Raw genomic sequence first — 22,831 nt, 5'->3', positions numbered from 1 at the left:
GTGGTGGTGCACGCCTGTAATTCTAGCTACTAGGGAGACTGAGGCAGGAGAATTGCTTGAACCCGGGAGGCAGAGGTTGCCGTGAGCCAAGATCGCGCCACTGCACTCCAGCCCGGGTGACAGCGCGAGACTCTGCTTCAAAAAAAAAAAAAAAAAAAAAAAAAAAAAAATGTATTAGCCGGGTGTGGTTGCAGGTGCCTGTAATCCCACCTACTTGGGAGGCTGAGGCAGGAGAACTGCTTGAACCCAGGAGGTGAATTTGCAGTGAGCTGGGACCACACCATTGCACTCTAGCCTGGGCAATAAGAGCAAAACTCTCTCAAAAAATAAAAATAAAAAATAAAAATTTTAACAACCAATTATTTTATCTTAGGATAAAAATTTACCATATAAGTTTTTTTACTATATCAATTGTATTTTCCTAAATTTATATTTTGATTAATAGACCTAAATACTTTTAGTCCTTTTATAAAACCTAAGAAGCCAAGAACAAACGTCTATGTATTTAGCAATTTGTTTTTTATTTTTAAATTGGGATATGATCCAGACATTTAATAAGTATCATTTAACATAATTTTAACATTTTAAAATTACATGAAAAGCTCATTTATAAATGTTTATTTCATTTATAATATTTATTTATTTCTCAATTATTATTCCTAAATTTATGAAAATTGAGATAGAACTAGTCATTTCTTTTATTAATCAGTTTTATAGACTGTTACCATCAAGGGTTTATATTGATATTAAGGTTTAAGTAAGAACCTTAAAGTTAAAAACAGCCACCCTGTTGATAACTCAGAAAAGTTATAGCTATTTTTATTACATCAACAATATTAATCATATTTATTTTAAAACTATATAAACAAAGATAATTTTGTTTTAGGCTTTATGACTTTAAAACATCTAGCAGAGGCAAATATAAAACTATCTGACCAGTAAACCCAGATAAAAATGTATGCTGACAATTTTGAAGACATTTCTAATTTTATTTTATCCACAATTTTAAAACCAATTAATTTATCAAAGATTTACTTAAGCCACATCAACTAAAAAAAACTGGGAGTTAATTACTATACATTTTATACGAGTGCTAATTTATTTAAACAAATCAGAATAAAATTTCTTAAGGGATTTCTGGCTGACTACACCAGGTTTTATGTAGATACAACATATAACATAATATATGTACATACACTTAAACATATTTAAACACATATACATACATATAAAGATATCAGAACTTTTATTTTAGAATTTTAGTCGTGATATAGTAAAACACAAAAAAATTCACCAGTTTATAAAAATGATTAGACGCAAATTATTTTTCTGACAAAATGGGCTAAGGATAAGCTTTAAGCTTTTTTAATAGGCAATCTTATAAAGGCTGTGAATCAAATTTGGGATAAAGCAGTTTGAGTCACTCACCAATGCACTGAATTGAACAAAGAATAGTTAACTGTGAAAGTGTGCTGAATTATGTGAGTAGGACCAAAAGACAACAGTGATTTTTAACAAGGTTTATACAGTATTTTCTTGGACTCAATTCTTTGTTGTTGAAGATAAGAATGTTGCCATTCTTTTTTGTATAGGGAGGAAGGTTTTACATAGGAATTTCATCTTTGCTTTAAAAAAAAAAACAGTAGGAAGGTCAAAATGACTTTCTTTTATATCTGCTGGTTTTCAAGTGTTTTTGTTTTTTATGTAGTATGTTAGAATAGCTGTTTAGAGAAGGATAAAGTGGGGATATTGTAAGAAGGCGAGGTGAAAGGTCAGGAAAAGAAAAAGTTCCAGCCACCTTTGAGACAGTATTTTTTAACAAGGCAATTATTTGCATCCTGAATGTATTTTGTTTTAATTTTTTTTAGCCTCAAGATATCAATGAAATATGCATATCTTATTTGGAGTATATGATTTTATAGCCTCCATCTTTTAGTTCAGTTTTAAGAACAACAGACTAAATGATCCCTGTAATGTTTGAATATGTTTCTAGCTGGAGTTCTAGAAAATATTCTGGCATGACTTTGAACTTTGAGAGCTCATTTCGTGGGTGCTCTGATTTAATACCAACTATGCAAAACCCAAGTAAATGCAAGCACTGAATACACAAACGCCAATTAAATAAAAGCCCAGACAGAAAATAAAATACATGCTTACCAGTAAGAATGATAAGCCTTCTCCAAAGAAAGGGAAAAATTCCCTCATCCAAGCCTCAAGGTCCAAACCTTGCAGCTGAGGTCAACTGGGGGAAAATAATTCTACCCAACAGATCTACCAAACAAGAGGGGGAACAACCTCTCCCTAATCATATCCTAAATAAAACAGAACTCAAACCATATTTGAGAGTTCTGTCCTAGAGATACTCATTGGGAGGAGAAAGGATGACCTGTGAAAGTCGTGGGGGTGTGGGGGGTTCAAAGGGCCCCAACACGGGTACCTCATGCCATAGCCCCAAAGGCCAGTGATTCTCCCTGAGGTGAGTCAGCTTTGTATCTCACTTCTGACACCATGTATGTCAAAGTCAAAATGAAAATGGAGACACAAAAGTCTAAATTTAGTGTTTTATTTGAGAAGGAAGAATTTCAATTCTAGGTGATCTTTAGTGTGTTCAACAAAGAGAAGGTTGAGGGTTTTATTTTAAACGAAGAATGTTACTTGTGGTCTTAAGAGAAAGCTCATTGGTATTAGTAAAGCTCTAGGGAGCTGGCAAGTTCCAACTGGTGAGCAATGGCCATAGGCAAAATTAGTCCTAGAGTTACAGCAAGTTATCTCAACAGCTATAGACAAAACTGGTCTCAGGTTACAGCAAGTAGTTTCAGTAGCCAGGCTCACAGAGAATTATATTCTTTGAGAAATATTATGTGTGTCAAGTACTTTTTCCCCCTAGCTTCTTGACTCTGTTTTAGTTGGGTGTGACAAGAATGACTCAATTCATATGAGAATCACAATTATAAGAGAACAATTATAAGAGAATCACCAATTTATGTAAGCACTTAGGCTAAAAAAGTAGTAGTAAAAACATCCTATGTGGCCAGCAGCCTTGAAACAACAGAATTTAGTCAAATAATGATTACCTGCATCAGATATGCTTTCCACCTAAGTAGTTTCCCCAGTGATTTTTGCCAGTATTCTAATTCTACATGGAGTAAACACAAACTGTAAACGTTAAGAAATTGCCCATAGCATAATAATCACCTTTCAAACCTCTCATATGTTAAAGTTACTTTTTAATAAATATTATTTTCTAATAATTTGGAGTTACAGAGAAAGTAAGATTCCCTCAAAGTTTGGTGAGTTTGCCGGTCACGGTGGCTCACGCCTGTAATCCCAGCACTTTGGGAGGCCAAGGAGAGCAGATCATGAGGTCAGGAGATCGAGACCATCCTGACTAACACGGTGAAACCCCGTTTCTACTAAAAAAATACAAAAAGATGAGCCGGGCGTGGTGGCGGGTGCCTGTAGTCCCAGCTACTCCGGAGGCTGAGGCAGAAGAATGGTGTGAACCCAGGAGGCGGAGGTTGCAGTGAGCCGAGATAACGCCACTGCACTCCAGCCTGGGTGACAGAGCAAGACTCTGTCTCAAAAACAAACAACAAACAAAAAAAAAGTTTAGTGAGTTTTTTTTCAAAGTTTTATTCCTTAGATATTATCTGTATAATCAGATAGACTGGGCTAAGCCACAGCCTCATTCCTTGTCAACTGGATAACTTCAGAAAAGTGTTTTAACTTCTCCAAATCCTAGTTTCTTCCACTATAACATGAGAATAGTCAACACTGACAATGAAGGATGAGCATAAGGATTAATGAGATAGGGTGTGTAAAGCTAGCCTCATTCATGGCAATGGTCACTGCTCAGCAAGGGAAAGCAGCCCTTATGACTATATTGCTGAGATTTCATTAACTAACCTTTTGCCCTATTAATTTCATGACCCCTTTTTTAAACAGGTAAGTGTCAGAAGAAGATCCTATAATGTCAACGTGTGTCCTATAAAAGTTAATCAGGACTTCAGGGTATCTCGAACTTAATTGTTCACATGCCCAGTTGATCATTCTTTTCTCTTTCTTTTCCTTTCCTTCCAAAATAAATGTCTCTTTTCTAAGCTTTAAGTAAAGAGCATGTGACCATTCCTCAATGAGCTCTTTTACATGTTTTGCATTGTTTGGCTGAGAACCAACTTGAATGTTTTTTAGACAAATTGTGGTGATTTCACCATCCACTTTCTCCTGACTCAGAATGCAGAATTTTTTCAGTGTGCTTTCGTAAGATCTACACTTGTGGTGCAGGTAAAGAAAAACATCTGTGTCAAGCACAAGCATTTCTCCACTTCTAGCAGTCTCAGGTACTAAAGTCCTGACTGATGCCAAAGGGTTATTACTTCTCTGTAGACTCCTTTGGGGATTTTGTCTATTCCACTTTCTTCCCTCACTGGTAAAATTTCTGTCTTTTTCTAGGAGAGAACATGCTCTTACTAGCAAAGATTCTTTGAGCCTCTTGACAGCCAGAAATGATCCTTCCACGGAGATTCTTCCATTGGGTTTCAAAGGACTGAAGTTTAAACTCGGGATTTTTTTTTTCAGGTCCTTTACCAGAGTTTCTAGAGTAACTTCTTTCCCAAAAACAGAAAGATCAAGGATGGCATTTACAGAGCTGAAGATCTAAAATTAAAAAGAGAGAAATGAAAACAGTACTGCCTAGTGGGAGAGACTACATAAACATGTTCTTTTCTGCCATTTTCTTGTCTCTGCAGAAATTGCACTAAACCAGGCCCCAGGTGCCTGCCCCAGACTTCCTGTACCAGGGCAGCCCATCAAAGTGATCCCATTTTGTTCAATTTGGGATTCACACTCCCTCACCACATACCCCAAAACAGAGGTGCTCAAATAATTTTTAGAGGCAGAATTTTTTTTTGAAACAGTTTTATGCAGAACCATACATATAAATTGCTCTGGTTCTGCTTGGATAGGGGTCCCCCAAGAGTCATTCCCACCCCCAGTCTAAAGTTCATCAGATGGCTGCATACAATTCTGAGTGTCTTACAGAATCAAGTTAGTAAACCATTGCTTTGTATTTTAACTTTTTCCTCTTTTTCTTATTTCCTGTCTCTTCAAAGCTTCTTTTTAATGTTCATTCTAATTGTGTTTTCCCAAAATAAGCCTTTAGGTTGGTACCTGCCATCATCCATGACAGTATAAGAGCTTACCATCACTTTAAAAGCATTAAGTGAGGCTGGGCGTGGTGGCTCACCCCCGTAATCCCAGCACTTTGTGGGGCTGAGGTGGGAGGATTGCTTGAGTCCAGGAGTTTAAGACCAGCCTGGGCAACATAGGGACACCCTGTCTCTACAAAAACTGCAAAAATTAGCCAGGCCTGGTGGTGCACACCTATAGTCCCAGCTACTCGGGAGGTTGAGGCAGGAGAATCACCTGAGCCCAAGAGGCAGAGGTTAGAGTGAGCCAAGAGTATGCCACTGCCTAGGTGACAGAGCAAGACCTTGTCTCAAAAAATACACATTTTGTAAAATAAAACATTAAGTGACACACATAGAAAGATAAAAACAGATAAGGCGATAACCAAAATTTCAAGGGCCAGGGTTGGCCTTTAACACTGACTCAGGGAGTTTGCATTTTCTTTCCTAGAAGTCATGGAGTGAGAGCACTTTGTGTCTCCTGCCGTAAGAAAAACTTCAAAGAAGAAATGGGATACAGGACTATCAGTACACCTTCAGCATCACACCTTACCTTGTCACTAAAATGAGAGACTGTGAGTTCAGCATGTCTAGCCTTCCTTGCTAGCCGGTGTTTCTTTTGTCTGATGACATTCTCTGCAACTAAGTGGAAACACTGGCATCAAAAGTGTTTATGGCACGATACACTAATAATTTTTTAATAAAATAGGCATATTCAATTATACAAGAATGTCTAAGCTTTTTTCTACATTTTTCCTCTAAATTCAACATTCAGATCACTTTTTTGTCGCACTTTAACTCATTAAAGTTCATTTTATGTGTAAGTATGATCCAAATCACATGTTATAAAACACACAAGGCATTATATGCATGAATAAAAAAAAATAAAGGTATATCCCCATCTCTGTTAACTCACAAGAAGACTTTACATTCTTGATTCAAGTTATCATACTATTCTGGTTTTCCTCCCAATTCACTGGCTGACCTGCTGAGTCTCCTTCCTAATCCTCCTCTCTTCCCATTCTCTAGACGTTGGCAAGACCTGGACCTCAGGCCTCATGCTTCTTTGCTAACCTATACCCATTCCCTGGGTGATCTCAACAATCTCCATGGCTTTAGACACCATCTCTACATGAATCGTTTTCAGAATTCTATCTTCAGCCTCCATCTTTCTCCCTTCTGCCTATAGAACTCTACCTCATTATCCTAATAGGCATCTCATTGACCCAAACTGAACTCTTGATAACTATCTCCCTTCCAAATGTATTCTGTCCCCAGTGTTCTTTACCGCAGAAAATGACATTTAATCCATCAACATGTCCCGAATACCCACCAGTTCTTATCACCTGCCCTGCTACTGCCCTATCAAAACCAACGATGAATAGTAATTCCTCTTCTTCAAACAGCCGCTAGGTTGCTCATTTAAGAAAAGGCAGTCCAATCTTGTCAATCCCCTGCTTGAAACCTTCCCTGTCACCCAGAATAAAATCCCAGACACCTTGCCATGATCCAGCAATTACTGAGCATAAACTGGCCCCAGCTCCCCATCTAACCACATTTCCTATCACTATCCCCCAGCTCATTCCACTCCAGCCACACAGGCCTCCTTGCTGTTCTTCCACACACCCAGCATGCTCCCCACTCACAGAATTACCAGTCCTTCCCTCGGCCTAGAATGTTCTCCCTGCTTATCTGCATGAATCATTCCCTTACTTGGCTTCTGCTCAAATGTCACCTAAACAGAGCATTTCCCTTCCTAGTCATCTAAAACAGCACTTTCCATCATATTCTATCCCTTTATTCTTCTTTATATCTTGTCATAGCACTTATTATTTATGAATATATAATCATAAATAAAAATATTTAAATAAACAAATATCTAAGTTGTATATAAATAAAGCACCCAACATATTATAGATTCATTTGTTTAAAATCTGTCCAGATGTACATTTCAAGAAAAAAAGACTCTGCCTATTTCACTCATTGCTGTATCCTCAAGACCTAGCATGTTGCCTGGTAAATAATAGGTACTCAGAAAATATTTATGAATGAATGACCAAGGCCAATCTCTCCCTCTCAATCTCTCTCTGAGTTGCCAATTCAACATATAAAATATTAACTTTCAAAAACACTACCATCTCCTTAGAGAAATACTGAGCCACTGAGCCCCCGAGACCCCTCCTGCCCTCCCTTACCTGAACATCCCCATTGAGAAGAAATGACTTAATTAATGGTGACAGCTAAAGGTACTGAAAATCCATAGTGCCTTGGATCTTTCTCTGGACTCTGTCTTCCCTCAAGCAAAGCAAGGTCTCTTCCTCTGCTCCTACCCCCATGTGGTATGTTCACCTCCAAGAGCCTGGCATGGAGACTTGTTTTTCTCTGGCAATGTATTTTCTGCCAGCCACTAAGTTGTAAAGAAGGTTGCCCGTTCCATGAGGCTGAAGGGGTGTGTGTGCTCTGCCAACCCAGTTTCCTCACCATCTAAGTCAAGAATTGGGTGCAGGGAGCAGAATGACTCAATCTGATCTCAGAGTCAAGCCATACTTCTCAATTCAACTTTGCCAGTAATGAGGCAGATACGATATTAGAATATCTACTTATTCTAAAATATATAGTTGAGGCCACCTGAAAATTCCCAAAGTAGTCATCTCGTTTATGAGATTATATATCATCTTTATGGGGTTTTTCTCCATTGTCTGTATTTTACAGGTTTTCTACAATAAAATGTAACACTTTCACCCCGAGATACAGACAGATTCAAAATTCAGAAAAAAGTTTTCAAGAATTTGCCAGTCACTAGCAACTTTATCATGAGCCATTTTCATATCTTTTCTTCCTAAAGCAGTATCATGCCATTTGTATATTCACAATAAAATATTTTTTTAAAAAAAAGTTACTTCAGCCAGGCGTGGTGGCTCACGCCTGTAATGCCAGTACTTTGGGAGGCCAAGGCAGGCAGCTCACTTGAGGTCAGGAGTTTGAGACCAACCTGGCCAACATGGTGAAACTCCGTCTCTACTAAAAATACAAAAATTAGTTGGGTGTGATGGTGGACACCTCCTGTAATCCCAGCTATTCAGGAGGCTGAGGCAGGAGAATCACTTGAACCTGGGAGGTGGAGGTTGCAGTGAGCTGAGATCACACCACTGCACTCTAACCTGGGCAACAGAGTGAGACTGTCTCAAAACAAAAAAAAAAGAAAAAAAAAGCTACTTTAAAATTTACCAGTTCTGTGGATCATTTTAATAAAATGTAATTTTTAAATTTCATTGAAGAAGTATTTCTAAAATTACAAAAATTTGATTTAGAAATACCTTTTTTTTCTTTGAATATTACATATGCAACTCCCTTGGTTCTTGTCGGATATATCACGTCTTCAACATCTCCACCCTCATTCTTAATGTCTTGGAAGTGGCTCTTTACTAATAGGGCCAATAATTGATCACTAAAAAGGCCAACTGGAAGACCAGCAACTACAGCCGTTCTTTCAGGAGCTTTGGATTCCTTGACATTCAAAACTGATGCCTGTAAGAGAAACAGTAGGTTATTCTTTAAAAATACAAGACTCTACGTAATAAAGGTGACATCACACTTCAGTAGAGAGAATATCTGATTCTATAAAAGTACTGGTGCAGCTGTTTAGATACTTTTTAAAAGGGGTATAGGGGAGTAAATCCTTGCTTCACACCATATACCAACATAAACTCTGTATGAATTTAAGAGTTAAATGTAAAAATTAAACCTTTTTTTTTTTTTTTTTTTTTTTTTTGAAATGGAGTCCCTGTTACCCAGGCTGGAGTGCAGTGGCGTGATCTCAGCTCACTACAACCTCTGCCTCCTGGGTTCAAGCAATTTTCCTGCCTCAGCCTCTCAAGTAGCTGGGATTGCAGGTGTCCACCACCACACCCAGCTAATTTTTGTATTTTTAGTAGACACAAGGTTTCACTGTGTTGGCCAGGCTGGTCTCAAACTCCTGAGCTCAAGTGATCTGCTGCCTCAGCTGCTCAAAGTGCTGGGATTACAGGCATGAGCCACCACACCCAGCCACCCTTTTTTTCATAAGTTGAAAATACTGGTTAATATGTGTCTGATTTAGGAAGCCCTAAAAATAATGGAAGAAGTTACCATCCTTTTTTTAATAAGTTGAAAATATTGGTTAATATTTGTCTGATTTAGGAAGGTCTAAAAATAATGGAAGAAGTTACAAAGGAAAAGATCAAAAATATAAATTTAAAAATTTATTAATTAAAAATAAGTCAAACTAACCACAAAATATGGTATTTGGAGGTGGCTATATGTTTTCTTTACATTGTAGAGTCTAAAGTATGTGAGAGACTAAGAAACACATTCCCTACTTTGTCAGAATCAGGAAAGTTATCATAAAAGAAAAAAAAAAAAATTCCTGGGCCATGTATAGTGGCTCATGCCTGTAATCCCAGCACTTTGGGAGGCTGAAGCAGGCAGATCACCTGAGGTCAGGAGTTCAAGACCAGCCTGGCCAACATGGTGAAACCCCATCTCTACTAAAAATACAAAAAGTAGCTGGGCGTGGTGGCGAGCGCCTGTAATCCCAGCCACTCGGTAAACTGAGACAGGAGAATCACCTGAACCCAGGAGGCGGAGGTTGCAGTGAGCCCAGATCATACCACTGCACTCCAGCCTGGGCAGCAAGAGACTCCGTTTCTAAATAAATAAACAAACAAACAAACAAACAAAGCCCTGGCAATAACATAGGGACTGCAACGGAGTAAATCCTGCCTTCCAGCACATATCTGAAGTCAGCCATAGCAAATACACACTATTGCAGACCCTGCCACCATGCTAGACACAGAGTATCAACTGCAAGTAAATCCTTCCTTGGGCTCATTCTCTTTGAGCTTTTATTATCCAGTTAAGGCTTCTATTTAAATGTTTTAATTTGTCCCTCAGCCTCATTTAGGGAAATGGATTTATAAGCTTCTCCCAATTTTTATACAGTTAGTCCACCCAAGCTCAAACATAAGCTGTCCTAAGTTACCTGGGGTTGGACAGGACAGCTCATGGGCTACAGTAATGGTTAGCAGACCAGAAAGGAATTTGGGGCCCTCAGTTCAGAGGCCTCTCTATTCAATAGGACTCCACTGAAACTATTTCTGACCTACCAGATCAGGAAGACAGTGTAAGCACCCGCACACACACATACACACACATACACACACACACACCACACACACAATGTCCTGTCCATCCCAAGAGCCCCATAAAATGAAAGTAAAACAATTTTAAAAAGAAGCCCAGGCACGGTGGCTCACACCTGTAATCCTAGCACTTTGGGAGGCCGAGGCGGATGGATCACCTGAGGTCAGGAATTCTAGACCAGCCTGGTCAACGTGGTGAAATGCCGTCTCTACTACAAATAAGCTGGGTGTGGTGGCAGGCGCCTGTAATCCAGATGAAACCCGGTCTCTACCAAAAACACAAAAAATTACCCAGGTGTGGTGGTGCACACCTGTAGTCCCAGCTAGTTACTCCAGAGGTGGAGATAGGAGGATCGGAGGATCACTTGAGCCCAGGAGCTCAAGGCTGCAGTGAGCCAAGATGGCACCACGGCACTCCAGCCTGGGTGACAGAACAAGGTTCTGTCTAAAAAAAAAAAAAAAAAAAAAAAAAAAAAAAAAGCCTGAATGAACACTCCAGAGAGAATCTGCTAGCATTTATATCCCAGAGCAAGTTCTCCCCCATTTATGGGATTTGAAGGGGCCCCAGCCTAAAAATCATAAGTACTTGCATGATTTTAAGTAAAGTATGGAATGCAGACTGGGCAAGGTGGCTCACACCTGTAATCCCTGAACTTTGGGAGGCCAAGGCAGGCGGAGTTCGAGGACAGCCTGCCAACCTGGTGAAATACCATCTCTACCAAAAATAACAAAACTTATCTGGGCGTGGTGGCACATGCCTATAGTCCCAGCTACTACTTGGGAGGCTGAGACAGGAGAATGGCTTGAATCTGAGAGGTGAAGGTTGTAGTGAGCACCACTGCACTCCAGCCTGCCTAGGCAATAGAGGGAGACTTTGTCCAAAAAAAAAAAAAAAAATCATGGAATGCAAAAAGAAAAGAAAGAAAAGAGAAAGAAAGAAAAAGAAGAAAAAGAAAGAAAGAACGAGAAAGAAAAAGAAAGAAAGAAAAAGAAAAGAAAAGAAAGAAAGAAGAGAAATAAAGAAAAGAAAAGAGAAAGGAGAAAAGAAGAGAAAGAGGAAGGAAGGGAGGAAGGAAGGAAGGAAGGGAGGGAGGGAGGGAGGGAGGGAGGGAGGGAATCCATTTGACCCATTTGCTGGGAACATTTTCCTAGAAGTGGAAAAGGAAAAATACACATAACATTGGACCAAAAGGAGAAAAAGTAATCACAGCACACTATTGGGACCTGCTATAAACAATATTTACTGTTTACATTATTATTGGTTTTTACCTTTAGACAAACCTGCTAACTCTTAAAAAAGGCCAGGTGCAATAGCTCACGACTGTAACCCCAGCACTTTGGGAAGCTGAGGTGGGCAGATCACTTGAGGTCAGAAGTTTGAGATCAGCCTGGCCAACATGGTGAAACCCCATCTCTACTAAAAATACAAAAATTAGTGGTGGCAGGCGCCTGTAATCCCAGCTACTCCAGAGGCTGAGGAACCAGAATGGCTTGAACACGGGAGGTGAGGGTTGCAGTGGGCCAAGATTGTGCCACTGCACTCCAGCCTGGGTGACAGAGTGAGACTCTGTCTCAAAAAAAAATAAAATAAAATAAAAACAAAAATATTGAAGATTTAAATATGGCTACAAAAAAATTGAAGTGCTCAACCCTGTCAATGTAAGAATAAAGGCAGGGACATCATATCAGAAAGCAAAAGGCATAAAGAAAAACTTTATTTTTCTAGTGAAGATTCACTCACTCATTTGTGTTTATTTCTTTTGGGAGATCTTTCTCTTTTTTCTTTTTTCTTTTTTTTTTTGAGACGGAATCTCGCTCTGTCACCCACCCTGGAGTGCAGTGGTGTGATCTTGGCTCACTGCAACCTCCACCTCCCAGGTTCAAGTGATTCTCCTGCCTCAGCCTCCCGAGTAGCTGGGACTACAGGCACCAGCCACCATGCCCGGCTAATTTTTGTATTTTTAGTAGAGACGGGGGTTTCACCATTTTGGCCAGGCTGGTCTCGAACTCCTGACCTCGTGCTCCACAACCCCCTTGGCCTCTCAAAGTCTTTTTTTTTTTTTAGACGGAGCCTCGCTCTGTTGTCCAGGCTGGAGTACAACGGCACGACCTTGGCTCAGTGCAACCTCCGCCTCCTGGGTTCAAGTGATCCTCCTACCTCAGCCTCCCGAGTAGCTGAGACTACAGGTGGGTGCCATCACGCCCGGCTAATTTTTGTATTTTTAGTAGAGACTCCTGACCTCACGTGATCCGCCCGCCTTGGCCTCCCAAAGCGCTGGGATTACAGGAGTGAGCCACCGCGCCCGGCAGGGGATCTTTTTCTGCACTCCAACAATATCAAAGAAAAACATGCAATTAATTTAAACTCAGGAAATCTTACTTCAGTTCCATGCCCTCATTAGTACTAATACTGTATTTCTTTATTTGAATGTCTACATGTAATTTATCTTTAAAATCAAAGAAACTTCTCCCTGAACCAGTATTTTTAGGAGAAAAAAACATAAAGGTGTAAATTTTGTTTGGTAAGAACTAGTTTCTATGAATCATCTAATGAATTAGTACTTCAATGACTTGCCAGTATTTGTCCTTCGTTTCGTAGGTTGGAGAAAGTATGGCTAATACAGATAATTTTACTGAGGTCAGTTATGAATAATGAGGGTTATTAATCTCTTCTACCCACGATTAAGATAAAGAATTGTCCTAGAGAAAGACAGTCCTTTCAAGGACTTTGCAACCAGCAGCTTTTAGCCAAGAGATACTAAGGTGATGGCGCTTTTCCTTGCATCAGTATTGTGTTATAACAGACTTGGCCATCTTCTCAGAAAGCAAAAAGTATATAGAAAAACTTTACTTTTGTAAGTAAGGCATTGGGAAGAAAAAGAAGATTCATTCACTGCATTTGTTTATATTGATTTTCTCAAAATCAGTTGTTCATTTTGAATGACGACGCCTTTACCGCCACCAGGTCAACAAAAACGCACTTGCCTCTCACAATTGCTTTTGCATTTCCGGGACTCTAGCATTTCAGAGCAGGAATTAAAGGCCTTGCCAAGGCTTTTATGCGATTGATGGAAACAAAACAAAACACAGAGGCTACATTTTGAATTTGCTAACTTTTCTTCCTCACCAGCACTAATAGTAAAAACGTCCTTTGTGTCTCTAGAGGGAAAACTAAGACCACAAAAGACAAGAATTCGCACCAAGGCAGACATAAGACATGAGGATGTCTTCCTGACTTGCGTCCTCGTTCTTACTAGCCCTTTTCTAAAGGCACTGTGGCCTCCATTTCTGGCTAATCAGTCCACTTTTGTTCCCCCCGAGGCGTGGGAGGCCAACAGTTAAGCCCTAATAGCCTGCGAAGCAGCTCCTCGAGGAAACGGCTGCGTCCCCGTCGCCTGTGCAGTGGGTGCGGGAGGTGGCAGCCTAGTCCTGCGCTTCTGGAGCGGGCCTACACCGCACCGCCGTATGTGAATTTCAGGAGCACGCAGTGCCGCCACCCGGGAAGTTGCAGCGAGGCTGACCTGAGTTTGCCCGCCGGGGTGGACGGCTCTCCGGGATCCCCAGGGCCCCTCCGCGCGCCGCCCCTTCCCGCGCAGCCCTGCACCCTGGCCCGTCGCGCCCGGTTCCGCGCCCTTCTAGGGGACCATGGCGACGGTGCAGGCATGGACCTGCTCCGCAAAATCCAAAGCAAAAGGAACTTGCCATGGCGGAGGAGAGACGCGCCCTCGGCGGCCGCAGGAAGCCCACAACCAGCGGAACGCGGGGGATGGGGAGAGGAGCGAGCAGGCAGGTTTTGGTTTCGTTTTTTTGTTCCAGCTCCCTTGGAGGCTACGAAGAAAAGGGCGGCCCTTCCACCCGATCCGGCTGTCTGCTACCTCGTGGCCTGTGGGTGGGAGCTCAGACTCAGGAGGGCTGTTGCCAGCGCCTGCCCAGACGCCCTCCGTATTTTTGCAACTTTTGGAAGCACGCTGGAGAGAGGCCGAGAGGATTCCTCGACACGAAATTTGGGGATTCTGTGGGTGATGCATCAATGATTGCAATTTTGTTTTTACCCGTTTTGCTAAGCAGCAGCAACAACAGCAGAGTTGATTTTAAAAAAGAAAAGACGCAAAAAGGGAAAACACATAGGAGGTGGTGGCCGCTTCCTGTGTTGATACTCGGGGGGCTACGCTTTTCATAACGTCAATCCCGGGCTCCGTATTTTTGCAACTTTTGGAAGCACGCTGGAGAGAGGCCGAGAGGATTCCTCGACACGAAATTTGGGGATTCTGTGGGTGATGCATCAATGATTGCAATTTTGTTTTTACCCGTTTTGCTAAGCAGCAGCAACAACAGCAGAGTTGATTTTAAAAAAGAAAAGACGCAAAAAGGGAAAACACATAGGAGGTGGTGGCCGCTTCCTGTGTTGATACTCGGGGGGCTACGCTTTTCATAACGTCAGTCATCTCGTAGTTGCAGACAGCCCTAGATGTCATGACAGTTTTGAATCGCATGCATTAGCATGTAAGGGAGTTACATATCTTGCATGCATGCTGTCTTCTGTGTTTATATATTCGATGCCATGAAGTTGAAGGGCATGTGGCTAAAACCTTTTTACTACATGAAACTTTACAACACTTTTGAAAACAATTCAATGTGGTTTATGCTCACTGTAATATTTCTCCAGATAATTGTCCAAAATTTCCCATAGAGAAGGCTTTTGTCCTCATTAGTTGCTGGCCTCAACCTAACCATCTAGGATATTAAACTGCTACCAGAATTTTACATCCAGCTACCTTTACTTTTTAGTACGTATTCTCTATAATGTTATTGATACCAATTTCTACTTCACACAGATGGTTTTTTACAACAGCAAGTAAAGTTTTTCTAGCATCAGTTTTTAAAAGCCCTTCGCTCAGTGAAATCTGAATGTCTTTCCTACGCCCTTATTATCTGTCCAGCCATCTTCGTCTTCCCCCACCCCTCACCTGTGCCTTTTCCTCTGTACAACCTACCCCAGTTCCCCGACCCCCACCTCAACCCCCAACCCCGTGTTGGTCACCTTCCCAGCCCAGACCAGGAGCCCCCTTGGACCTCTACCGGGTGCTAAGGACACAGGATGAAAGCGCCAGGTCCCTGCCAACAGAGAGCTCACCACTTTGTCCATGCCTTAGTATAGGACCCCTGAATGGCACCTATGGGGACACAGAGAATCTCTGGACAAACTTCAAAATCAAATCAATGAATGCATGAAGAACAAAGGTAGATAGCTAGCAGATATGAAGAAACCCAATCCCACTCCTAAGAAATGGAAATTGAAATAATAAGATACCATTTTTCCACAGCTAGATCTGGAAAACTAAAAAGCGTTAGCCTGAATGTAAGAAAGCATCAGAGTTGCTGCAAGCATAGATAGATGCTAATACGTCTAAAGATTTTTATCAAAATGTAAAGTGCAAAAAAATGTAAAACGCACATATTCTTAGTCTCAGCAATTCTACTTTTAGAACTGAACTTGAAGTTATAGTGCACAAATGGTACTAAGATATTGTATAGAAATTTTATTTTATTGCTTGAAATACAGGTAGTAATATTTTTTTATAAACTGGGATCCACCTAGTTTATCATTGAATGGAGCTATTTATTATATGGCTGATGGTATATCAGTAAGGCACAAGGCTATGAAGATTTTAAAACAATGAGGAAGGGAGCAGTGGCTCCCACCTGCATTCCCAGAGCTTTGGGAGGCCAAGGTGGGTGGATCACTTTGAGCTCATGAATTCAAGACCAGCTTGAGCAACATGGTGAAACCCGTCTGTACTAAAAATACAAAAATTAGCCGGGCGTGGTGGCACACACCTGTAATCTCAGCTACTCGGGAGGCTGAGGCTAGAGAATCCCTTGAACCCTGGAGACAGAGTGAGCCAAAATCACACCACGGTACTCCAGCCTGGGCGACAGAGCAAGACTCTGTCTCAAGAAGAAAAAAAAAAGAAAAACAGAATGAGGTAGATCTGTAAGTAATTCCCCAATTTATCTTTTCTTTCCAGATGTATGTATCTAAGTGCTGACTTGAATGTCAAGCAAGCGTCTGAAATTTAACAAGTAGAACTCTTCTTCTCCCCTTCTTAATTCCCCCTCAAGAATTGGCAGCACTGTCCACCCATGAGCTCAAGCTCATGACCCAGTCCTTGATTTCTCTTTTCCTCATCCTTCTTTGTATACCCCAACAACAGGCCTTCCAGAGGGACCTAGTATCAGTCCCTCTTTCCAGCTGCATCCCTACCATCCTCATCCAGTCTCCATCCTCTCTAGCTCCTCACTCCATTCTTGCTACCACACCCAGAAGGATCTTTTTAAAATGTAAATCAGATTTGACTTCTGTTTAAGCACGTCATTGTTTTCATTGCTTTCACCTGAGCCACAATGACCTTGATCCTTTTTTTCTGGCCAGATCTCCTACCACTGCCATGACCCTCTGCTGCAATCACAACAAGCTATCAGCCTGGGAGTTTTCCTTGACCTATGTACTGTGTCCCTGCCTCAATAGCTCCGCCCTGATCTTCACTTGACTGGCTCCTGCTGTCTCTTGGGTCTTAGCTACAATAATGTTGGAGGCCGAAAGATTGAGGGTCGTGATCAACTCAGTATACCACTGAAGGCTGTATGAGTAAACAGCAAACTGTTCTCATAAATGCATAATGTTGGCAAACTGACAAACTGAGTATGCCACCCAGCAGGAATGCTGAGGGCAGTCACGCCCCCTCAGTCTTTCAGCTTCCAACACAGTAACCTCTCTTCAGAAAGACTAGCTCTCATCACCCAGTGTATCTTCCTTGTTAATCATTATTCCATCACCCCGTTATACCATCTTAATAGCCCTGGCCCCTTTCTGAAAATATCTTTATATGTTTGCTCATATTGAATGTCTTTCTTGCTTTCCCTAACTCGTAACTGAAGTCTCCATTCTCTTCCAGAAAATGATGAGAGGTCTAGGATTAGAGTTGGGAATTCAGGTCAACCTGTCTGTGCCATCGAACATGACCTAGAGTAACCTTTAATCATATATGTGCCAAACTATTCCAACACCCTTGAAGGAAGAGGACTCCAAATGTGGCCAAATTATTTTAGCAGCATATTACTAACTAGAACTGCATCAAAGAAAATCTTTTAACATCTTATAGCCCTAATTATAAGGCCTCTTGCCTCACTGTACTTTTCTGTCTTGAAGCTTTAATAAAATCAAATTGGAGGGCCTGACACGGTGGCTCATGCCTGTAATCCCAGCACTTTGGAAGGCCGAGGTGGACAGATAACGAGGTCAAGAGATCGAGACCATCCTGGCTAACACAGTGAAACCTCATCTCTACTAAAAATACAAAAAAATTAGCCGGGCGAGTTGGCACACCCCTGTGGTCCCAGCTATTCAGGAGGCTGAGGCAGAAGAATCACTTGAACCCGGGAGGTAGAGGTTGCAGTGAGCCGAGATTGCGCCACTGCAACCAGCCTGGGCGACAGAGTGAGACTCCGTCTCTAAAGAAATACATAAATAAAATCAACATTTTCCTGAACATTTTTCATTTGTGATACCAAAAAACTAAAGCAAAACCCATTACAGGATGTTTCACCTGTATCTTGGTAATTACTTATTTTCATAAAACCCTGGGATGTGTTATGAAAATTTCCAAAAATAGAATAAAGAAAACATGTTTAGGTAAGTGGGATTCAGTGCTGAAATGGAACGATGAGGTAGTCCTTGGTTACACTGTTAGTGAAAGTACAAACCAATGCCTACCTTTCTAGTAAGCAATGCTGGCCTCACTTAACAAGATCCTGAAAAGAGTTTTTCATCCTTCTGCCTTTCAACCTAGTAATTATCACCTTGAAGTAAGGTCAGAACTGCAGAAAATGACTTATGTACCAAGACATATAAGGACTTATGTACATCAGAATATTTATAAGTGTGAAGAAATTAGAAACAACCTCATTCCCAACAATAAGGAAGTAACAAATAGCATAGGATATATGGGTATATTTACAGCATTCAATGTGATGTGGTTAGGGGGGAAAAAAACGAATGGAAAGGAGAACACAAAAATATTCACCATTATCTCTGGAGATGTACTTTTGGCGATTCTTATTATCTCCATTATACTATGTGTATTTTTCAAGATTGAGCATCTTTTCTTTTTTAATACCAAGCAGGTATCATTAATGCTATTCTCCATACAGTTTTGGCTTTCTGCCTTCCAACCATATGGTAAGAATGAACATCCAGGCTCCTTTATGGTTGGGTAGGTCCATATGCTTAGTTCTGAGTTGTGAGTGGAAGTGACAAGTATCATTTCTGGGCCAAAAATTTAATTACCAGTTAAAGACCCTGCAAAACTCTTTTCTTCCTCTGGCATGACATCTAGCAGTAGTAGAGATGGTGGCTGCCATGAGCTCGGGTCCTTAAGTGTTTACCATGAGCAGAGCTCTTTTTGTTGAACCATCAATGGCCATGTAGCTTGAGGAAGGAATAAATGTGTGGTGTTTTAAGTCTCTGAAATTTAAAAAGATTTAACATTTAAAAATTTTAAATTTTAAACATTTTCACATCAGCATCACATAGCCTATTCTGATTGATACAGAAATTGGTATTCTGAAGTAGAGTACTACTATGGCCAAGAGAAAAACACACAATCCAAACACTACTTGAAATACATGGCTTTGGCTTAGAGGCCAAGTGGCAGATAATAAGAGAATAGACATCAGAGATTAGAAGGAGGTGACCCACATTATGTAGTATAAAAGTACTTTGTAAAACTGTCATGTGATAGCTTGGAAAGCAGATAATGTACCTAATTAGTTTGTGGTTTTGGGAGGTTTTTTTTTTTTTTTTTTTTGAGTATGGGAAGCAGAAAGTTACTAGCATTTGTCTGTTATCATTGAGTGCATTTAACAAAGTAATACAAGAAAGAAATGACTTTAGACAAGAACTGACCGGTTTGAAAGCAGGAATGAAAGGGAATAGAGAAAATCCAGAAATGTGAACTTCCAACTTATGGGGTTGGAAGAAACATTTCTCATTCCCAAATAATAAACGATAAAACCAAGAAACCTGTTGAATAACAAAGACTGATTAGAACTCCGGTTTATGGCGGGGATCAAATCAAGGTGTAAATCTCTAAATAGATTAAGAGCTCTCAGAGTGAAAACACCGATTAAGGTTGTGGAATACAGTAAACCCTTTCAATTGGACAAAATAGCTCAAGGAAATGAAAGCAAAAGTGTGGCCTGATAGACCCAAAGTATTTGTAATTAAATGAGGAGAGTGAAAGAAGCATGAGGCTAAGAAAGCAGAGAATAGTAGCAACTCTAAAAAGTAAGTCTAGAAAAGAACTATGGATGTGTAAGCTTGCCGGAATAAAATAGACAAGATGCCTATTGAGTTTTTCCATTTTACCAGCTAAATAACCACTACTCCAGACTAAAGAGAACATGACTGTTCAAAACTTTAATAATTTTGGTCACAAACATTGATCATAGGAAGTGCACTAGGGAAGCTTTTCAGATTCCAAGAAGAGATTTCAAATGCCCATTCTAGGTATGGCCAAGAAGAATAATGGAAAAAGGAAGAATGTTCAACTGGGAGGCGGAGGTTATAGTGAGCTGAGATCACACCACTGCACTCCAGCCTGGGTGACAGAGTGAGAATCCACGTCAAAAAAAAAAAAAAAAAAAAGAAGAATGTTCAAGAGCCATAAGGACAATGAGCAGGAGAATTCTTAGAGAATGGAATCAGGACCTAATCCAAATTCCACACCCTTGAAGTATGGAGCACACATCTACTGAATGGGATTTCAGAATTGCTTTGGCCCAGTGACTGCTGTGTGTCTCCCATTCATTCCCCTTCCAAGTGTAAGAGTTTATTGCAATTATCTTATTCAAGTTCCACTACTCTATATTGGATGCGTGGGGGTCTCTGCATAAAGAGGAGTAACATTCAGACCTGATGTAGAGCACTTAGGATTCATGCACTTTGAATTTAATATCACGATTGGATGGAACTTTTTGTTTTTTGTTTTGCTTCCTTAAGGATGAGATGACTTTGAGTGTATTTTGTGTGAGAAGAGGAATGAACTAAATATTGGTGGTAAGACAGGTAGGACAGGTAGGATATGCTGGTTATTATTCTGGCTCAGAGATATCCGGTTCTCCTAACTTTTGAAAAGACAGAATTTCCTAGTCATCAAATATATATTTAGATTTAAAAGAGAGATATATAAGCATATATATGTATATATTTACATTTTAAATAGAAAGAGGGTGTCACTATGTTGCCCAGGCTGGTCTCGAACTCCTGGCCTCAAGTGATCCTCCTATTTTGCCCTCCCAAAGTGCTGGGATTACACAGATGAGCCACCGTGCCCAGCCCAAGTCCCTCCTATTTGAATAGGGCCTTGTGACTATTTCTGACCAACGAGATGTGAGAAGAAATGACAAGAAGCACTTCTGGGTCATAGCATTTAGTTGCTAATACAAGACTTTCCAGATTTCATGTCTCCTCCCTCTCCTCCACCTCCATGATTCTTGTCTCAAGATGGAGTCTCTAAGTGATGAGGATAAACACAGTCCCCCTGCCAACCTGTGCTGGATAGTCAGCACGGGTAAGAATTGTTTAGGCCCATGAGGTTTGGCAGGTTGTTTGTTACCATGGCATTACCTAGCCCGTCCTGCCTGATAAATCAACAAACAGCAAGAGGAACTTGTAATTCCACATATGTATCTATCTGACTTATCGTATTGGCAATATCTGGAGTTAGCTCATCTTGGACATACATGTGAAGGCCCCTTTCTTAATATTCAGTATATTAAATAGTCAATATGTACTTTTGGTAAGTTTTCAAAGACAGCTGTCCTTCTGTAAAATCTCTAAAACTCTAGGAATAAGCAGGAGAGCCAATACTTGTTTTCTGACATCCAGCCAGACTGCTCTTGGGGGAGGGGGAAAGGAATCCAAAGGAAAAGTATCATTTTCTAAGCTAGAAATGTTTATCAAAAAACACATATGAAAACTTAGAATTGAATTATCAATTTTACTGCCTGAAGTGGCCCCCCCCAAAAAACAAAAGTGACTATTTCAACTTTGTCCTAAATAAATATTAACATAAAATTCTTCCTGGTAGGCAATCTGCCACAGACTATCAACAATGTCTTCCGTGCCTGTGAAACTGGCACAATGGAGATTAAAAAGGAACTTTAAAGTTTTCTTCTTACTATTTTTGAGAGCTTTAAATAGTCATTCTATTTTAAAAGAGTAATAGACATGAGGGATTTGTTTAAATGGTAAACATGAAGATTTATCATAAATTGTAGCTTTTAGGCACCATCTCTCATTCCTTAAAGGTGAAAATCAGTACTCCTGAGAATAATATAACTTTAAAAACTAAAAATGAAACATCAGAAGCAAAACTCGAGCTTTTCCTTTTGTTTGTTTTAGATGCCAGGCAGCATTCAATAGGTTTAGAACCTTTTCTAAAAGCCTTTCATTTCTGCCAGCGTTTTAATATGAATTTAATTCTGCTGCCAGCTCTTCATGAAACCTACCATGTCAGAATAGAAGTTGTCCAAAGGTTCTTTTTTTCCTTTTCTTTTTTTTTTTTTTTTTATTTGAGACAGAGTCTCGCTGCAACACCCAGGATGGATTGTAATGGCGCCATCTCAGTTCACTACAACCTCCGCCTCCCAGGTTCAAGCAATTCTGCCTCAGCCTCCCAAGTAGCTGGGATTACAGGCGCCCACCACCATGTCCGGCTAATTTTTGTATTTTTAGTAGAGACGGGGTTTCACCATGTTGGCCAGGCTGGTTTCAAACTCCTGACCTAAAGTGATCCGCCCACCTCAGCCTCCTAAAGTGCTGGTGGCGTGAGCCACCACATCCGGCCTAAAGGTTCTTTACCAAAAAGACTTTTACCTTCTCTGAATAGGAATCTTTAATTTTATCATTAAAGTTTCTGCAAGTTTTTAAAAACAGTGAGATGCTAGTAAACTGGGTCTCTTTCCAACTAAACCTTAAGCCCTTGGAGGGCAGTTACTGTGTTTTTACCTCCAGGCATTCCCCAGCATCGAGCATGATGAGTGATGAGTCACTAACTTTGTATTTACCTCTCTCTCCATGCCAAGGTTTTCAAACTCTTATACCAACTGTTTCCATTGTAAGTGCAAAAGAAAGAAAAAGCTAGTCCTTTACGAGCTCTATTTGGAGAGGGGATGGCTTGGAAGGAATCAAGGGACACATGGCACTTGCGTGAACAAAAATTCAAGAAAAAGACCATGCTCAGCTCTGAGAAGCTTTAGAGTTGTGGAGTGAAACACTACACACAGTGGAAAATTGTTGCTCTTGGAGTCCTTCGAATCTTCAGTTGAGTTTACAGGAATCACAAACTGCTGAATGTAACTGCCTTTGTTTTGGAAAATGTTAAGAGTCAAGTCTGCATATTG

General features: G+C 40.5%; 2 protein-coding genes across 2 annotated transcripts in view; both read right to left on the bottom strand.

Annotated features, from left to right (window-relative positions):
• RND3 (Rho family GTPase 3) overlaps window positions 1-22,831 on the bottom strand; it is a 1,016,315-nt gene that overhangs the window by 778,134 nt on the left and 215,350 nt on the right. The gene's annotated exons all lie outside the window — the stretch shown is intronic.
• Window positions 1,230-14,430, bottom strand: RBM43 (RNA binding motif protein 43). The gene is made up of 4 exons (XM_050750417.1): window positions 14,069-14,430; window positions 8,504-8,714; window positions 5,740-5,828; window positions 1,230-4,656 (listed from the first exon to the last, which is right to left on the bottom strand). Exons 1-4 carry the CDS (start codon window positions 14,069-14,071, stop codon window positions 3,898-3,900), a joined length of 1,062 nt encoding a protein of 353 aa, XP_050606374.1. The 5' UTR covers window positions 14,072-14,430; the 3' UTR covers window positions 1,230-3,897.

Source organism: Macaca thibetana, chromosome 12 (genome assembly GCF_024542745.1).
Source record: "Macaca thibetana thibetana isolate TM-01 chromosome 12, ASM2454274v1, whole genome shotgun sequence".
NCBI lineage: Eukaryota > Metazoa > Chordata > Mammalia > Primates > Cercopithecidae > Macaca > Macaca thibetana.
Note: the sequence above shows the minus strand (reverse complement) of the source record. Positions and strands in the feature narration are given on the sequence as shown.

Excerpts from the sequence above, each read along its gene's own strand:
- RBM43 (XM_050750417.1), bottom strand. Across the intron at positions 5,829-8,503 it reads AATATTCAAAGAAAAAAAAG|TTGCAGAGAATGTCATCAGA; the intron begins GTATTTCTAAAT and ends GTTTCCACTTAG. Across the intron at positions 4,657-5,739 it reads TCTCTCATTTTAGTGACAAG|ATCTTCAGCTCTGTAAATGC; the intron begins GTAAGGTGTGAT and ends TTTTAATTTTAG.